General features: G+C 37.0%; 3 protein-coding genes across 4 annotated transcripts; all 3 read left to right on the top strand.

Annotated features, from left to right (window-relative positions):
* Positions 1 to 430: 430 nt before the first annotated feature.
* On the top strand, positions 431 to 1,676 carry LOC141905352 (monocarboxylate transporter 14-like; the record flags this gene model as incomplete). The annotated part of the gene is made up of 2 exons (XM_074794194.1): positions 431 to 1,211; positions 1,380 to 1,676. Coding segments are annotated over 2 exons (975 nt in total), but the record flags the coding sequence as incomplete, so codon positions are not given.
* A 1,420-nt stretch (positions 1,677 to 3,096) lies between these two features.
* LOC141905351 (monocarboxylate transporter 14-like) lies at positions 3,097 to 5,113 on the top strand. The gene is made up of 4 exons (XM_074794193.1): positions 3,097 to 3,537; positions 3,698 to 3,838; positions 3,930 to 4,733; positions 4,905 to 5,113. The coding sequence occupies exons 1-4, from the start codon at positions 3,318 to 3,320 to the stop codon at positions 5,111 to 5,113; spliced, it is 1,374 nt and encodes a 457-aa protein (XP_074650294.1). The 5' UTR covers positions 3,097 to 3,317.
* Positions 5,114 to 7,946: 2,833 nt separating this feature from the next.
* Positions 7,947 to 12,215, top strand: LOC141905002 (dnaJ homolog subfamily A member 3, mitochondrial-like). Of its 2 annotated transcripts, XM_074793690.1 has the most exons (13): positions 7,947 to 8,115; positions 8,264 to 8,400; positions 8,478 to 8,558; positions 8,638 to 8,782; positions 8,956 to 9,071; positions 9,439 to 9,591; positions 9,673 to 9,820; positions 9,943 to 10,007; positions 10,458 to 10,586; positions 10,698 to 10,813; positions 11,254 to 11,351; positions 11,584 to 11,693; positions 11,848 to 12,215. In XM_074793690.1, the coding sequence occupies exons 1-12, from the start codon at positions 7,950 to 7,952 to the stop codon at positions 11,667 to 11,669; spliced, it is 1,440 nt and encodes a 479-aa protein (XP_074649791.1). In that variant the 5' UTR covers positions 7,947 to 7,949; the 3' UTR covers positions 11,670 to 11,693; positions 11,848 to 12,215. The 2 variants fall into 2 exon arrangements, with proteins under 2 accessions (XP_074649791.1, XP_074649790.1); XM_074793689.1 differs by lacking the exon at positions 11,584 to 11,693.
* Positions 12,216 to 12,341: the final 126 nt, after the last annotated feature.

Here is a 12,341-nt window from a genome sequence, read left to right as displayed (position 1 = left end):
TGGCTCGGTACAGTCATAGTAGGAATTAGTTTTTGCGGAGGTATGTTGTACATGTATGTATATTTTCTCGTTATTGTTACCGTTTCTGGCATCAAAGTCCATAGTTTATACATAGACGCTAGGTTATCAGGTCCTTCAATTAAAACATGGATTCCAGTAAATAAGAAGATTTTTGAATTCATTTTCAGCACCGTTTGGAAACTTGGCGGTCAAACGATTTGGTTTCCGCAAAGTTTTCTTCATTGCCTCCGTTATCAACGCAACTGCTATTGCAATTACGTCATTTGCATACAATTTCTACGTTGCTATAGCTCTTCGGGTTCTCGCTGGTAAGAATTCTGTTGTTTGATTCTTCCTTCTCTTTTTTATTGATAAACATATTTTTGATTCGATTATTTTAGACAAACCTATTAAATTTTCAGGATGTGGTTTTACGGTTCTGATAAATTCGTTGGGTCCGTATCTATTATGCAGATTCCCAAATCAAGTGGCAGTGGTTCAAGCTTTTCGAGGTATCGGTGGATCTGGTGGGACCTTCGTTTTCCCTTTCATCATCAACTACTGTTTGAATGAGTACGGATGGCGAGGATGCTGTTTAATTATCGGTGGTATCTCATTCCAACAATGCGCTCTTGGACTTGTGTTTCGTAATTGGTCTAAAAATGATGAACAACTACCTCCGGATAATGAAGACAATCAAGAATCACTTTTGGAAAAAAATAAAAATGCAAAGCACAATCTCTATCAACTAGAACTTTTTAAACGGAAAATGTTCGTAGCATTTCTTGTACATTCGTTTATCTTCCACCTGTCGCTGTCTACGATCTATGTACATATTGTATCAGGATCTAAAATTCTACTAGAAATATCAAAAGAACAAGCAAGATTTACGTTATCCGCCATAGCCATAGCATTGCTTGTTGGAAGAGTTGTATTTTCGATGATGACCAAACATCCGAGGATCGATACATTCACCTTATACATAATTCTCAACGCGTTACTTGCGATTCCAGTCGGTGTACTACCATTTCTGAAGGGTTATACAGCAGCCCTGGTAGTCAGTGCTTCTATTGGAGTTCTTCTGTCTGCTTATAGTAGTTTACATATGTTGGTTCTTTTACAGTTACTTGGAAGTGAATACTTGTACATGTCATATTCATATAGTATGTTTTTTAGTGGAATTGGATATGTACTCGGTGCTCCTGCTGCAGGTAGGTCTCAATGCAATGTAATATTAAGTATACCCTTGTATAAAACCCGATCCGTAAGGATTCGCACGAATGTCTCTGAAATTATAGATATTGATTATTTCAAATATTTTCAGGTTCCATATTCGCTAATAGATATTCGATATTTGATGTGATATTCCTTATTCGCAGGTTGGATATACGATGCAACAGGGAACTATGCCTATTCGTTCTATTTCTGTGCTGGGATGCAGATTTTAAGTGTTGTGGTCATGATTCCAGGATTGATCGAAGATTTGACTAAAAATACAGAAGCGAAAACTGATGATGATGAGAATCGAGTAAAAAAACTGACATTTGAATCTGAAGTCCAACTTGATCCATGACGACGATGCTTTTTTCTACAACAATAGACAGTGATGTGAAATTACATCTATTGAATTCAATCATTCAAACAACTTGTTTCATCGTATAATTTCATTGATACTTAAAGCCATATTAAAGCATTATCTGCTTCTTTTTAAAGAATTGTGAGCCACTTTTTACTCTGTCGGTACTATTAATGGGGGAGTGTTTGGATTTAGATCTGTTACACAGAAAGGGATCAACACTTTTTGAGCCTCTTCCTTCATCATTGACATAATCTGATTTTGATTTGACAACAAGCTGTTATCGCTTAAGGTTAAACCCCCAGGTTTACAGATTAAATCTGACAAATTCAAATCTTAAATTCATGCTAATAGTATGTAATATTCGACAACTCTTAAGCGCTCTAGGCCAATTTTTATTTATTTTGTATTTTTATTTGCCCCTATTGATATCCTTGATATGAATCAATTTACTCTAGCTTTAGCTGTATTTGGATAGCTTGTACCATGTTGTGGAATAGTCGACCTTTCGTCAACTTCTTTCATACACTTTTTGCTCCAATTCATACTTTCTAAATCTCATATAATTCTACTTTGTTAATGATATTTCCTTTTTTCTATTTTCTCCTTATTATCTTGGTACAAATGCGCAAATCCGTGTTTCATATGTTCACCCGAGTGTGAACCCGCACTGTTCTCATTTGATTGATAAACCCATGGACTTCCGTCTACATGAAAAAAAACCATGGGCTCTTCGTTTTAGAGACGATAGTCAAACTGCACAAAATGGAATAATGGCAGCAGAAACCGTTTTGGAACAATAGCTGCTGACTCTGATGTGGTTTGGCTCAATAGAGTACTTAACTTACGTGAAGCTTAATCTTCACATAATTAGGCAAACTAATTCAATTCAAGATCAATCCATATGCTTGAGGAGGTAGAATTCTAATTAAATCTCAAATAATTAGAAATCCTTAACCATTTCGATACTCAAGGAAAGCACAACTCGCCATCCAATGAAATTAAGGTTATAGACAAATTAGCCAATCAAATCTGAGAATGCTTATGCGGAGATTTTTGGGGATTTAGATATGTCAGAAACTGCACTCAGCTTCTGTGAATTGGTGGACGTGATTATACATACAAGATATATTCAGTGAGTATAGTATTTATTTTATACCGGTATGTGGTATCGTTCATTTCTATTTTTTGAACCAAACATCAAATAAAACCCAAACCATTCGATATAAGTAATCGTGATCAGCGGTATTACAGCCCTCGCATCCTCCACGTCATCACTAATAGAACTCACCAGATATGTATATAAATACATTTACACGTTGAAATATTGTTTTTTTATTCGTTTTTTATTTCTTATAACCTTTTTTGCTTTTTGTTGATCTCTTTTCTCTTTTTTTAATTTTTCATCCCCTCCATTTATCAGTGGCCCAGACCACTCTGCGCACAGCCGCCGCACTGTTGGGGTCCTTCGTTGTGTCATCATTCCAAAATGCATGCATAATATACGGTATATGTTTTGAATTAATCACGTATTATTAATACAAAGAACACACAATTCATTCAATCATTCATTCAAACCCCGGGTCAAATCTGCTGGTCGAGTAAGACGGCCTTCATGATAAGATAAGATCATATAATTCCATAGTTGGAAACATTTCCAGGGATCTACTCAAAAACGTCGTTCGATTAAAGTTTCTTTCTTTGGCGTGATTTAATCAAATATGACACAAATTATATACACATGAGCGGAAACCGCTCCGGTGACGCGATGATAGAAGACGAAAAATCGAATCGTTTGGAGACTGTTATAATTATCCTAGCTGGTTTCGCGGCTGAATTCATCGTAGGTGGATGTTTTGTTGATGGAATTCTGGTAGCGGAATGGATGGATTATTTTCATCAGGGAAGCAGTATGACTGCCTGGCTCGGTACAGTCATAGTAGGAATTAGTTTTTGTGGAGGTATGTTATATGTGTATTTTCTCGTTATTGTTACCGTTTCTGGCATAAAAGTCCATAGTCTTTGCTATGTCTCGTAGGTTATCAAGTCCGGCATCGATTTAAGTACAATCCGATCCGAGTTCTATACTAATGAATATTTTTAAAATCTATTTCTTTTCAGCACTGTTTGGAAACTTGGCGGTCAAACGATTTGGTTTCCGCAAAGTTTTCTTCATTGCCTCCGTTATCAACGCAACTGCTATTACAATGACGTCATTTGCATACAGTTTCTACGTTGCTATAGCTCTTCGGGTTCTCGCTGGTTAGAGTTCTGATACTTGATTATTTCTATTATTCTATGAACATACATGTAACTTTTATTTACATCTTATTGAATTTGAACCTATTTTTAGGATGTGGTTTGGCAGTTTTGATGAATGCTGTGGGCCCATACCTATTATGCAGATTTCCGAATCACTCGGCAGTGGTTCAAGCTTTTCGAGGTATGGGTGGATCTGGAGGAACCTTCGTTTTCCCTTTCATCATCAACTCCTGCTTGAATGAGTACGGATGGCGAGGATGCTGTTTGATTATCGGCGGTATCTCATTCCAACAATGCGCTCTTGGACTTGTGTTTCGTAATTGGTCTAAAGATGATAAACATCAGAATCAACATCGAAATCAACATCCTCCAGACGAGCACCAAGAATCACTATTGGGACAAAGGAAAGATGCAAAGCACAATCTCTATCAACTAGAACTTTTTAAACGGAAAATGTTCGTAGCATTTCTTGTACATTCTTTCGTATTGTGCTTGTCTGTATCTACGATCTATGTACATATTGTATCAGGATCTAAAATTCTACTAGAAATATCAAAAGAACAATCAAGATTTACGTTATCCGCCATAGCTATAGCATTGCTTGTTGGAAGAGTTGTATTCTCGATAATGACCAAACATCCGAGGATCGATACATTCACCTTATACATGATTCTCAACGCGTTACTTGCGATTCCAGTTGGTGTACTACCATTTCTGAAGGGTTATACAGCAGCCCTGGTAGCCAGTGCTTCAAATGGGATCTTTCTGTCTGCTTTTGGTAGTCTGTACGTACTGGTTCCGTTACAGCTATTTGGAAGTGAATGCTTGTACATGTCATATTCATATAGTACGTTTTTTAGTGGAATTGGATATCTGCTTGGGGCTCCTGCTGCAGGTAGGTCTATTCAACGCAATAAAACTATCCCATAAAATACATCTCATTAAGTCTTAGAATGGATTTTATTGAAATGGTTATGATTACCAAAAATGATAATTCAGACGATAGATTTTAGAAAAATATTTCTACGGAATATCTCATGTTTGATATGATATTCCTTATTCGCAGGTTGGATATACGATGCAACAGGGAACTATGCCTATTCGTTCTATTTCTGTGCTGGGATGCAGATTCTAAGTGTTGTGATCATGATTCCAGGATTGATCAAACATTTGACTAAAAAATCAGAAACGAAAACTGATGATGATGAGAATCGAGTTAAAAAACTGACAGTTGAATCTGCAAATTATATAATCAGTGTTCAAAGCCTTACTTGATATTTGTTACAACAATCAATCCATATAATGCACAACATGGGCTTTGTTTTGTCTATCATTATTTCATATGAGGAGGAAATTCAAATATGGACCAACCATCAACAGAAATCCCACTCCAACTTCATTTTACTAAGGCTTAGTAAGCTATTGAATGCGGGAAATATTCAGTCCGGTGGTGATGTTTATACTGAATTAGTTCATAAATTCACCCCCGTCAATGATATATATGGGGCAACGAACTAAGTATTTAACATTGGTATCGGCGGCGTAAGTGATAACTCACATGCCGCAGAAAGCATTAATTAAGAGAGATCAGGGTCGAACACGCCATGCGTACGGGGCATCTGACCTGAGTGATATCACTAAGTATAATCCATATATGTCTTTTAGAAGACAGTCACGAGATGGTTAGTGCGAGTGGGTCATATAGACAGTCCAATGTGAAATTCACGCGTCGAATCAGATGGCCTTTCTCGACGAAAAGATACCAATTCCCAGAAATATACCACGAGGGGACATTCGGATCAAAGTTAATTACAGTACTCTGATCTGAGATCAAAACAATGCCAACCCGTTATTATTATATTTACTCATTATTGTTACCGTTTCTGGCATCAAAGTCCATAGTTTGTATGTTTCGACGTCGATAAAATGATTATTTAAGAGGACAAATCGAGCAAATACATACCAATGAAGATTTTAGGAATCTATATCTTTTCAGCACTGTTTGGAAACTTGGCGGTCAAAAGATTTGGTTTCTGCAAAGTTTTCTTCATTGCCTCCGTTATCAACGCAACTGCTATTACAATGACGTCATTTGCATACAACTTCTACGTTGCTATAGCTCTTCGGGTTCTCGCTGGTAGACATTTCTGAAACAAGAATATTTCTAATATTCAATTTAAAGAGCTTTCATCTACATCTAATTCAATTTGGAAAATATTTTCAATATATACGACCTTATTTTCAGGATGTGGTTTGGCAGTTTTGATGAATGCCATGGGCCCATATCTATTATGCAGATTCCTGAATCACGTGGCAGTGGTTCAAGCTTTGCGGGGTATGAGTGGATCTGGAGGAACCTTCGTTTTCCCTTTCATCATCAACTACTGTTTGAATGAGTACGGTTGGCGAGGAGGCTGTTTAATTATCGGTGGTATCTCATTCCAACAATGCGCTCTTGGACTCGTGTTTCGTAATTGGTCCAATGATAAACATCAGAATCAAAATCGAAATCAACATCCTCCAGACGAGCATCAAGAATCGCTCTTGGGGCAAAAGAAAGACGCAAAGCACAATCTCTACCAACTAGAACTTTTTAAACGGAAAATGTTTGTGGCATTTGTTATACATTCTTTTATTTTGTGCTTGTCTGTGTCTACGATCTATGTACATATTGTATCAGGATCTAAATTTCTACTCGAAATATCAACAGAACAAGCAAGATTTACGTTATCCGCCATAGCTATAGCATTGCTCGTTGGAAGAGTTGTATTTTCGATGATGACCAAACATCCGAGGATCGATACATTCACCTTATACATGATTCTCAACGCGTTACTTGCGATTCCAGTCGGTGTACTACCATTTCTGAAGGGTTTTACAGCAGCCCTGGTAGTCAGTGCTTCTACTGGAGTTTTTCTGTCTGCATATAGTAGTTTATACGTACTGGTCCCGTTACAGCTATTTGGAAGTGAATACTTGTACATGTCATATTCATATAGTCTGTTTTTTAGTGGAATTGGATATGTACTTGGTGCTCCTGCTGCAGGTAGGTCTAGGTCTACTGAATGCAACAAAACTATCCTAACATCCATTTTATAACGTTTTCGAATGAATTTCATTCAAACGATTATGATTACCAAAATGTTAATTCAGACGATAGATTTTAGAAACATGTTTAGATAAATTTGATGATATTCCTTATTCGCAGGTTGGATATACGACGCAACAGGGAACTATGCCTATTCGTTCTATTTCTGTGCTGGGATGCAGATTCTAAGTGTTGTGATCATGATTCCAGGATTGATGAAACATTTGACTAAAAAACCAGAAACGAAAACTGATGCCACGAGGAGAATCGAGCTAAAAAACTGACAGTGGATTCTGCGATTATCAGTATTCAAAAGTCTCACTCGATTATGGAAACAATCTTTCGATAAATAAATCATTTCACGCACAAATAGTTTTGCTTTATTCAATGCGATTTTAAAACGAATGATTGATTTCAAAATTTGTCATTCGTTTAGTATAGTTTAATACAGCAAATTCTGGATTGAGGACTATATCGTTTAAGATAAACTGAATTATTTGAGATTAAATCGATTTAAGGGTCAAAACCTTTTTATGAAACTCCTGTGTTTTATTCTTGCAATCTACTTCTTTTTCAACCAAAAAAATAATCCCACCAACTGGTCTGCCGACTAAGTTTTTAATTTATGCGATTATAGCAATCGACGACAAAACCAATACGACACTGCACCTTACACTGGGCCCGTTGACAGTTGTTGACGCTCAACTCGCAACTGGTAACTAGCAATTGGCAACTAGCAACTAGCAATTGGCAACTAGCAATGTCGTCTCAGGGGCTTCTTTCCATAGAGCCTTAAACTTAAATCTAAACGAAATTGGATTTTCCGGCTGTGCGCTTCACCAAGTTTCGACCCTGCTGGGTGTTTTGACTGATATCGCGACATTAAGAAATGTCATCAATTCCGATTCGAAAATAGTATCGAGAGAGCGAGAGCGGCAAGTATTTTTCCTACGCCGCACCGTGTAAGACAGGTTCCCGGGCAAAGCGTCCGATTCTCAGTCCAAACTCATCCGCTTGAACAACATGGCCGCCATGTGGAGACGGGGTTCATTTCTAATCACACCTAAATTATCACATTTACCATGCGCCGAAACGTGGCAGAATCACAGCAAAATCACCGAACAAATACTGAAAAAACAGTTTCACTCATTTGGCATTCATAGCCAGAAAATACATCAGAGATTACTCGGTAATACCTTCTTTAGTGTTGATGATGACATCTATAGCCTAATAAAATTTAATTTATTCAATCAACTAATTACTGATCGATGATGGTGTGATTATTTATTATCTCGTTAAAAGTATAAAGCGATGTTTTATTTTTATTTTTTCTGCAGGTTTTCAGGGTAGTTTAACCCTCTTCACGAAGAATGTGCGATTATTTCATCTTTCATCGCCTTCATTCGATCATTACGATGTTCTGGGAATATCTAAAAATGCTTCCCAGAAAGACATAAAAAAGGCGTATTTTCAGGTATAGAATGAAGATAAACCCTGATTAAACAAAATTAGGTTTGTTTCATTGAATTTAATCTTCTTTCGTTTGCACAGTTAGCAAAGAAATATCACCCCGATGTTAACAAGGAGCCAAACGCACAGAAAAAATTCCAAGAAATCTCTGAAGCTTATGAAGTAAGTTACGTATTTATGATTTTTGCCGATTGAAATCAAGATTGTTTGAGATCGAATTATTTTATTTTTGTTTATACAGGTTTTATCCGATGAAACTAAAAGGAAACAGTACGATACGTTTGGGTCAGCAGGAATGGGCGGCCCAGGTGGCTTTGGACAAGGCTTCCCTGGTCAGGGCGCGTATCAAAATCCATTTGCTCAGAGACGAGGTGGTCAACAAAAAGGTGAGCACGCTGTCAGGAAATATGGACTAATGTGAAATTGAGTCGAATTTTGCTGAAAAAAGTCACAGAAAGTCGTGTTACTAGATTGTGATCTTGGGGTGTATGAAGAATCCTGGAATTGAAGGCATTTTTCTCTTTAAGTTTGAAAACTGTTTTTCGATGATGTTTTTCAGGTTTCACCGCAGAGGATTTGTTTCGCGATTTTTTCAAAGATTTTGGGATGAATTCGTCGTATTCTGATTTTGAAAGCTACGAGGATTCGAAACATGGATTTGCCGCAGCGATGGAGGTATGATGAATAATTCTTTTCTCACTGATTATGGGTTGAGATAGTTGAATTAATGTGAGCTGAAAAAAAAACATTCTTTGAATTTTTTTGGGTACGGTTCCAACTAGGCTACGCTTAGATTTAAGACCAGTCCAAAACAATCTATTGTTTTAAAGCTTATCTAATATTAAAGTCCAGTCTCACAATTTAAGACCATTTTTGGATGCAACTCTCCATTGTACCCGCCAGTTGCATCTGCTGGGAAAAAACAGGGTTTAAAAACGTGCTCTTTATAACGTGAAAGACTAATTTTACATCAATAATATCTAATCCATAAACTCTTGTTTTGTCATTATCTAATCCATAAACTCTTGTTTTGTCATTTTAGGTGACGTTAGAATTGAATTTCACTCAAGCCGCTCGCGGAGTCAACAAGGAAATAAATATCAACGCTAAAGACACTTGCCCGAAATGTGATGGTTCTGGAGCTGAACCGGGCACGCGTAGAATTATGTGTCCTCAGTGCAATGGATCCGGGCGGGTAGTTTATTGACGCTTTTCCATGGTGAATATGTAATTGAATGTCGCGTCTCTTGTTAAAACACATGATTCACTATTGTAGGAAACGACGTCATTCGGTAGTTTCATGATGCAGTCGACTTGTCGCCGATGTATGGGTAAACGAACTATTATTCCGACTCCATGCACGGAGTGCTCCGGACGAGGTGTCACGTTACAACGCAAGAAAGTTATGGTTAAAATACCGGCTGGTAAGTGCTGGTACTACCTACTTGCTTCATGTGCCTATTATTTGTTGAAGCGCTGATAAATTGAATCTCTGATGGAATTTGTTAAGATAATTAAGATAGTTGTTACTTATTGTTATTTTCAGGTGTTGAAGATGGACAGACCGTTCGTGTTAATGTGGGCAAAAATGAATTATTTGTCCAGTTAAAAGTAAGTACAATTAATCCCCGATGTACTGTAAGCCACATCGAATCAATGATTTAGGATTGTGGTGTTATAAAGAGAGAGAGTGATAACGTATCTGGGTTTAACTGTTACTTGTTCAGATCATTCTCAAAAAAAAACCTGGCATAGCAGTTAATTGAAAGTTTAAGTTTATAAGGGTTTAGTTGGCTGTATTGCATGTTTCTGCTGTCTCCTGCAGACCCTGACTATTTGAGATTAGCTTTTACTCTTCTTAAGACCTCAACTACTGAGAATATCAATATTCTCTCAAAATGCGAATGGATTCTAGTTCATTTTCAGTTTAACTACTATTTTCTATGTCAAATAATTCAGATTTTTTGTTGAAAATTCTACAATTAGAGATATCAGCTAGTCTGGTCTACATCTCACTTCTCAAAATGGGTATGGAATAAGACTATGTTGCTATTTTTGTAGGTAGCGAAAAGTAAAGATTTCCGCCGTGAAGGGGCTGATGTACATTCTGATGTCGCAATTACGTTATCTCAAGCGATTCTCGGTGGAAATGTAATTGTACCCGGCGTTTATGATGATATCAATGTTAAGGTAACTCAGGCTCTAATCCCTTCGGATCTGCCCTGGACTTAAATTATAGTGTAACTACAAAATAAAGCAGGAAATTGCAAAATATTACTCGGTATATTAATGTTATTACAGATTCCTGCTGGGACGTCGTCACATACTAAGATACGTCTAGGTGGTAAAGGTATTAGTCGTGTAAACAGTTACGGATACGGAGATCACTACATTTATTTCGTCATCAAAGTTCCGACGTAAGTCTCACTCTCAATAACAGTAAAATTATCACTTATGCTGATATACTGTGATGAATTATAGATGGATGAACTTTAAACGTTGAAAATACACAATTTCATTGGATTTAAAACTCGCCCTGAGCTTTTGATCCAAATCGATTCGATCTTCATCGATGCGCTTCACATGCAAGTGCATACGTAGTGAACTGTTCCAAACATGGTGGAGCTGGTATCTATCTCTCGTTTGAGGTAAGGCTGTGGATCCTGATCTGTATGGCTTCACTGACGCCTTTCTTGAACCAGTCCAGCTCCCTGTCGAGCACCAACTAGTGTCCCTTGCAGTCACAAACAGTTTGTTCTCATCATTTAAAATCTAACTTTTAATAAAATTGCGATATATGTATATACACGGATGAAGTTATTTCTATAGTTGATGAATTGATGGGGTTTTTTTCCAGTAAATTGTCAAATAAACAAAAGGCGTTGATACAAGCTTATGCTGAAACTGAAACTGATGTGAATGGTGCAGTAAATGGTATAGCTCAAACCTCAGCAGGTAAAACTCGCGCATCTTAATACACGGAATCGAATTCTCGGCCAAAGATATTCTTCGCACAGTTTCATCAAAATTTAGTCAGTAAAACTTGTTACGATTAGTTTTCTTGAAGGTTCTGTTAATCGATAATCCGAAAGTCAAATTCGTTCAATACACTGAAACCCCTAAGATATTTTCTACGAGTTCAGTTCGGTTAAAAGTTGATCGTTATTATTGTCTTATACAACCGCAGGTAACGATGATGAAGGCAAAAATAGTCCCGAATCCAGTTCTAATGATGGATTCCTTACAAAAATGAAGAAGAAAATCTTTGGCTGACATAGATATAACTTAGTTTAATAGGTAGGCAGTTCTGTTCTTTACTCTTGGCTTTACTAGGCAGTCTACAGCTACAGATTATTGCCCCATAATTGAATACTTATTTAGAAGAATTTTTTTTTACCGGTAGATTTTATTGTCAATTGAATAACGAATGTTCATTATATGGTTTTTGTAGGGCGCCTGTGTGTAGATGATAAAGATGATCTTGTTGCGCAATTACGGACTATTTTGAACGAACAATGGCTCGACAAAAATAAAAAAGAAGATAGCGGTTAATGAATCCTCTTACACTACGAATCCTTTCATCATCATCATCAGCATCATCTTTCTCTTCATCGACTGTGATTAGTTATAGGATAGAAGACATTTTTAAACAATTACATATTTCGTGCTTGTGAAGCGTGTGCTGGATTTAAGTGAACTCATCATGTTTTAAATATCAGCGGAACGATGTCACTTACTGTTACCAGTAATTAGTGTTTTCTGAATGTGTTTTAATTTGGCTTCAATCTGTTCATGAAGGCGGCACGTAAAATATTGATACGTAATAAATATTACTAATTTAAGTTAAAAGATTACCCAGTTGTTTAACAATGTTTGTTGTGGTTGCTGGTTTCTCTACTGTCGGATGATGTCTCGGGATCGAGAGAGGACAATGGCTGTTTATAT

This window comes from Tubulanus polymorphus, chromosome 5 (assembly GCF_964204645.1).
Source record: "Tubulanus polymorphus chromosome 5, tnTubPoly1.2, whole genome shotgun sequence".
Classification (NCBI taxonomy): Eukaryota; Metazoa; Nemertea; class Palaeonemertea; order Tubulaniformes; family Tubulanidae; genus Tubulanus; species Tubulanus polymorphus.
The sequence above is the reverse complement of the archived record's forward strand: the minus strand, read 5'-3'. Positions and strand labels throughout refer to the sequence as shown.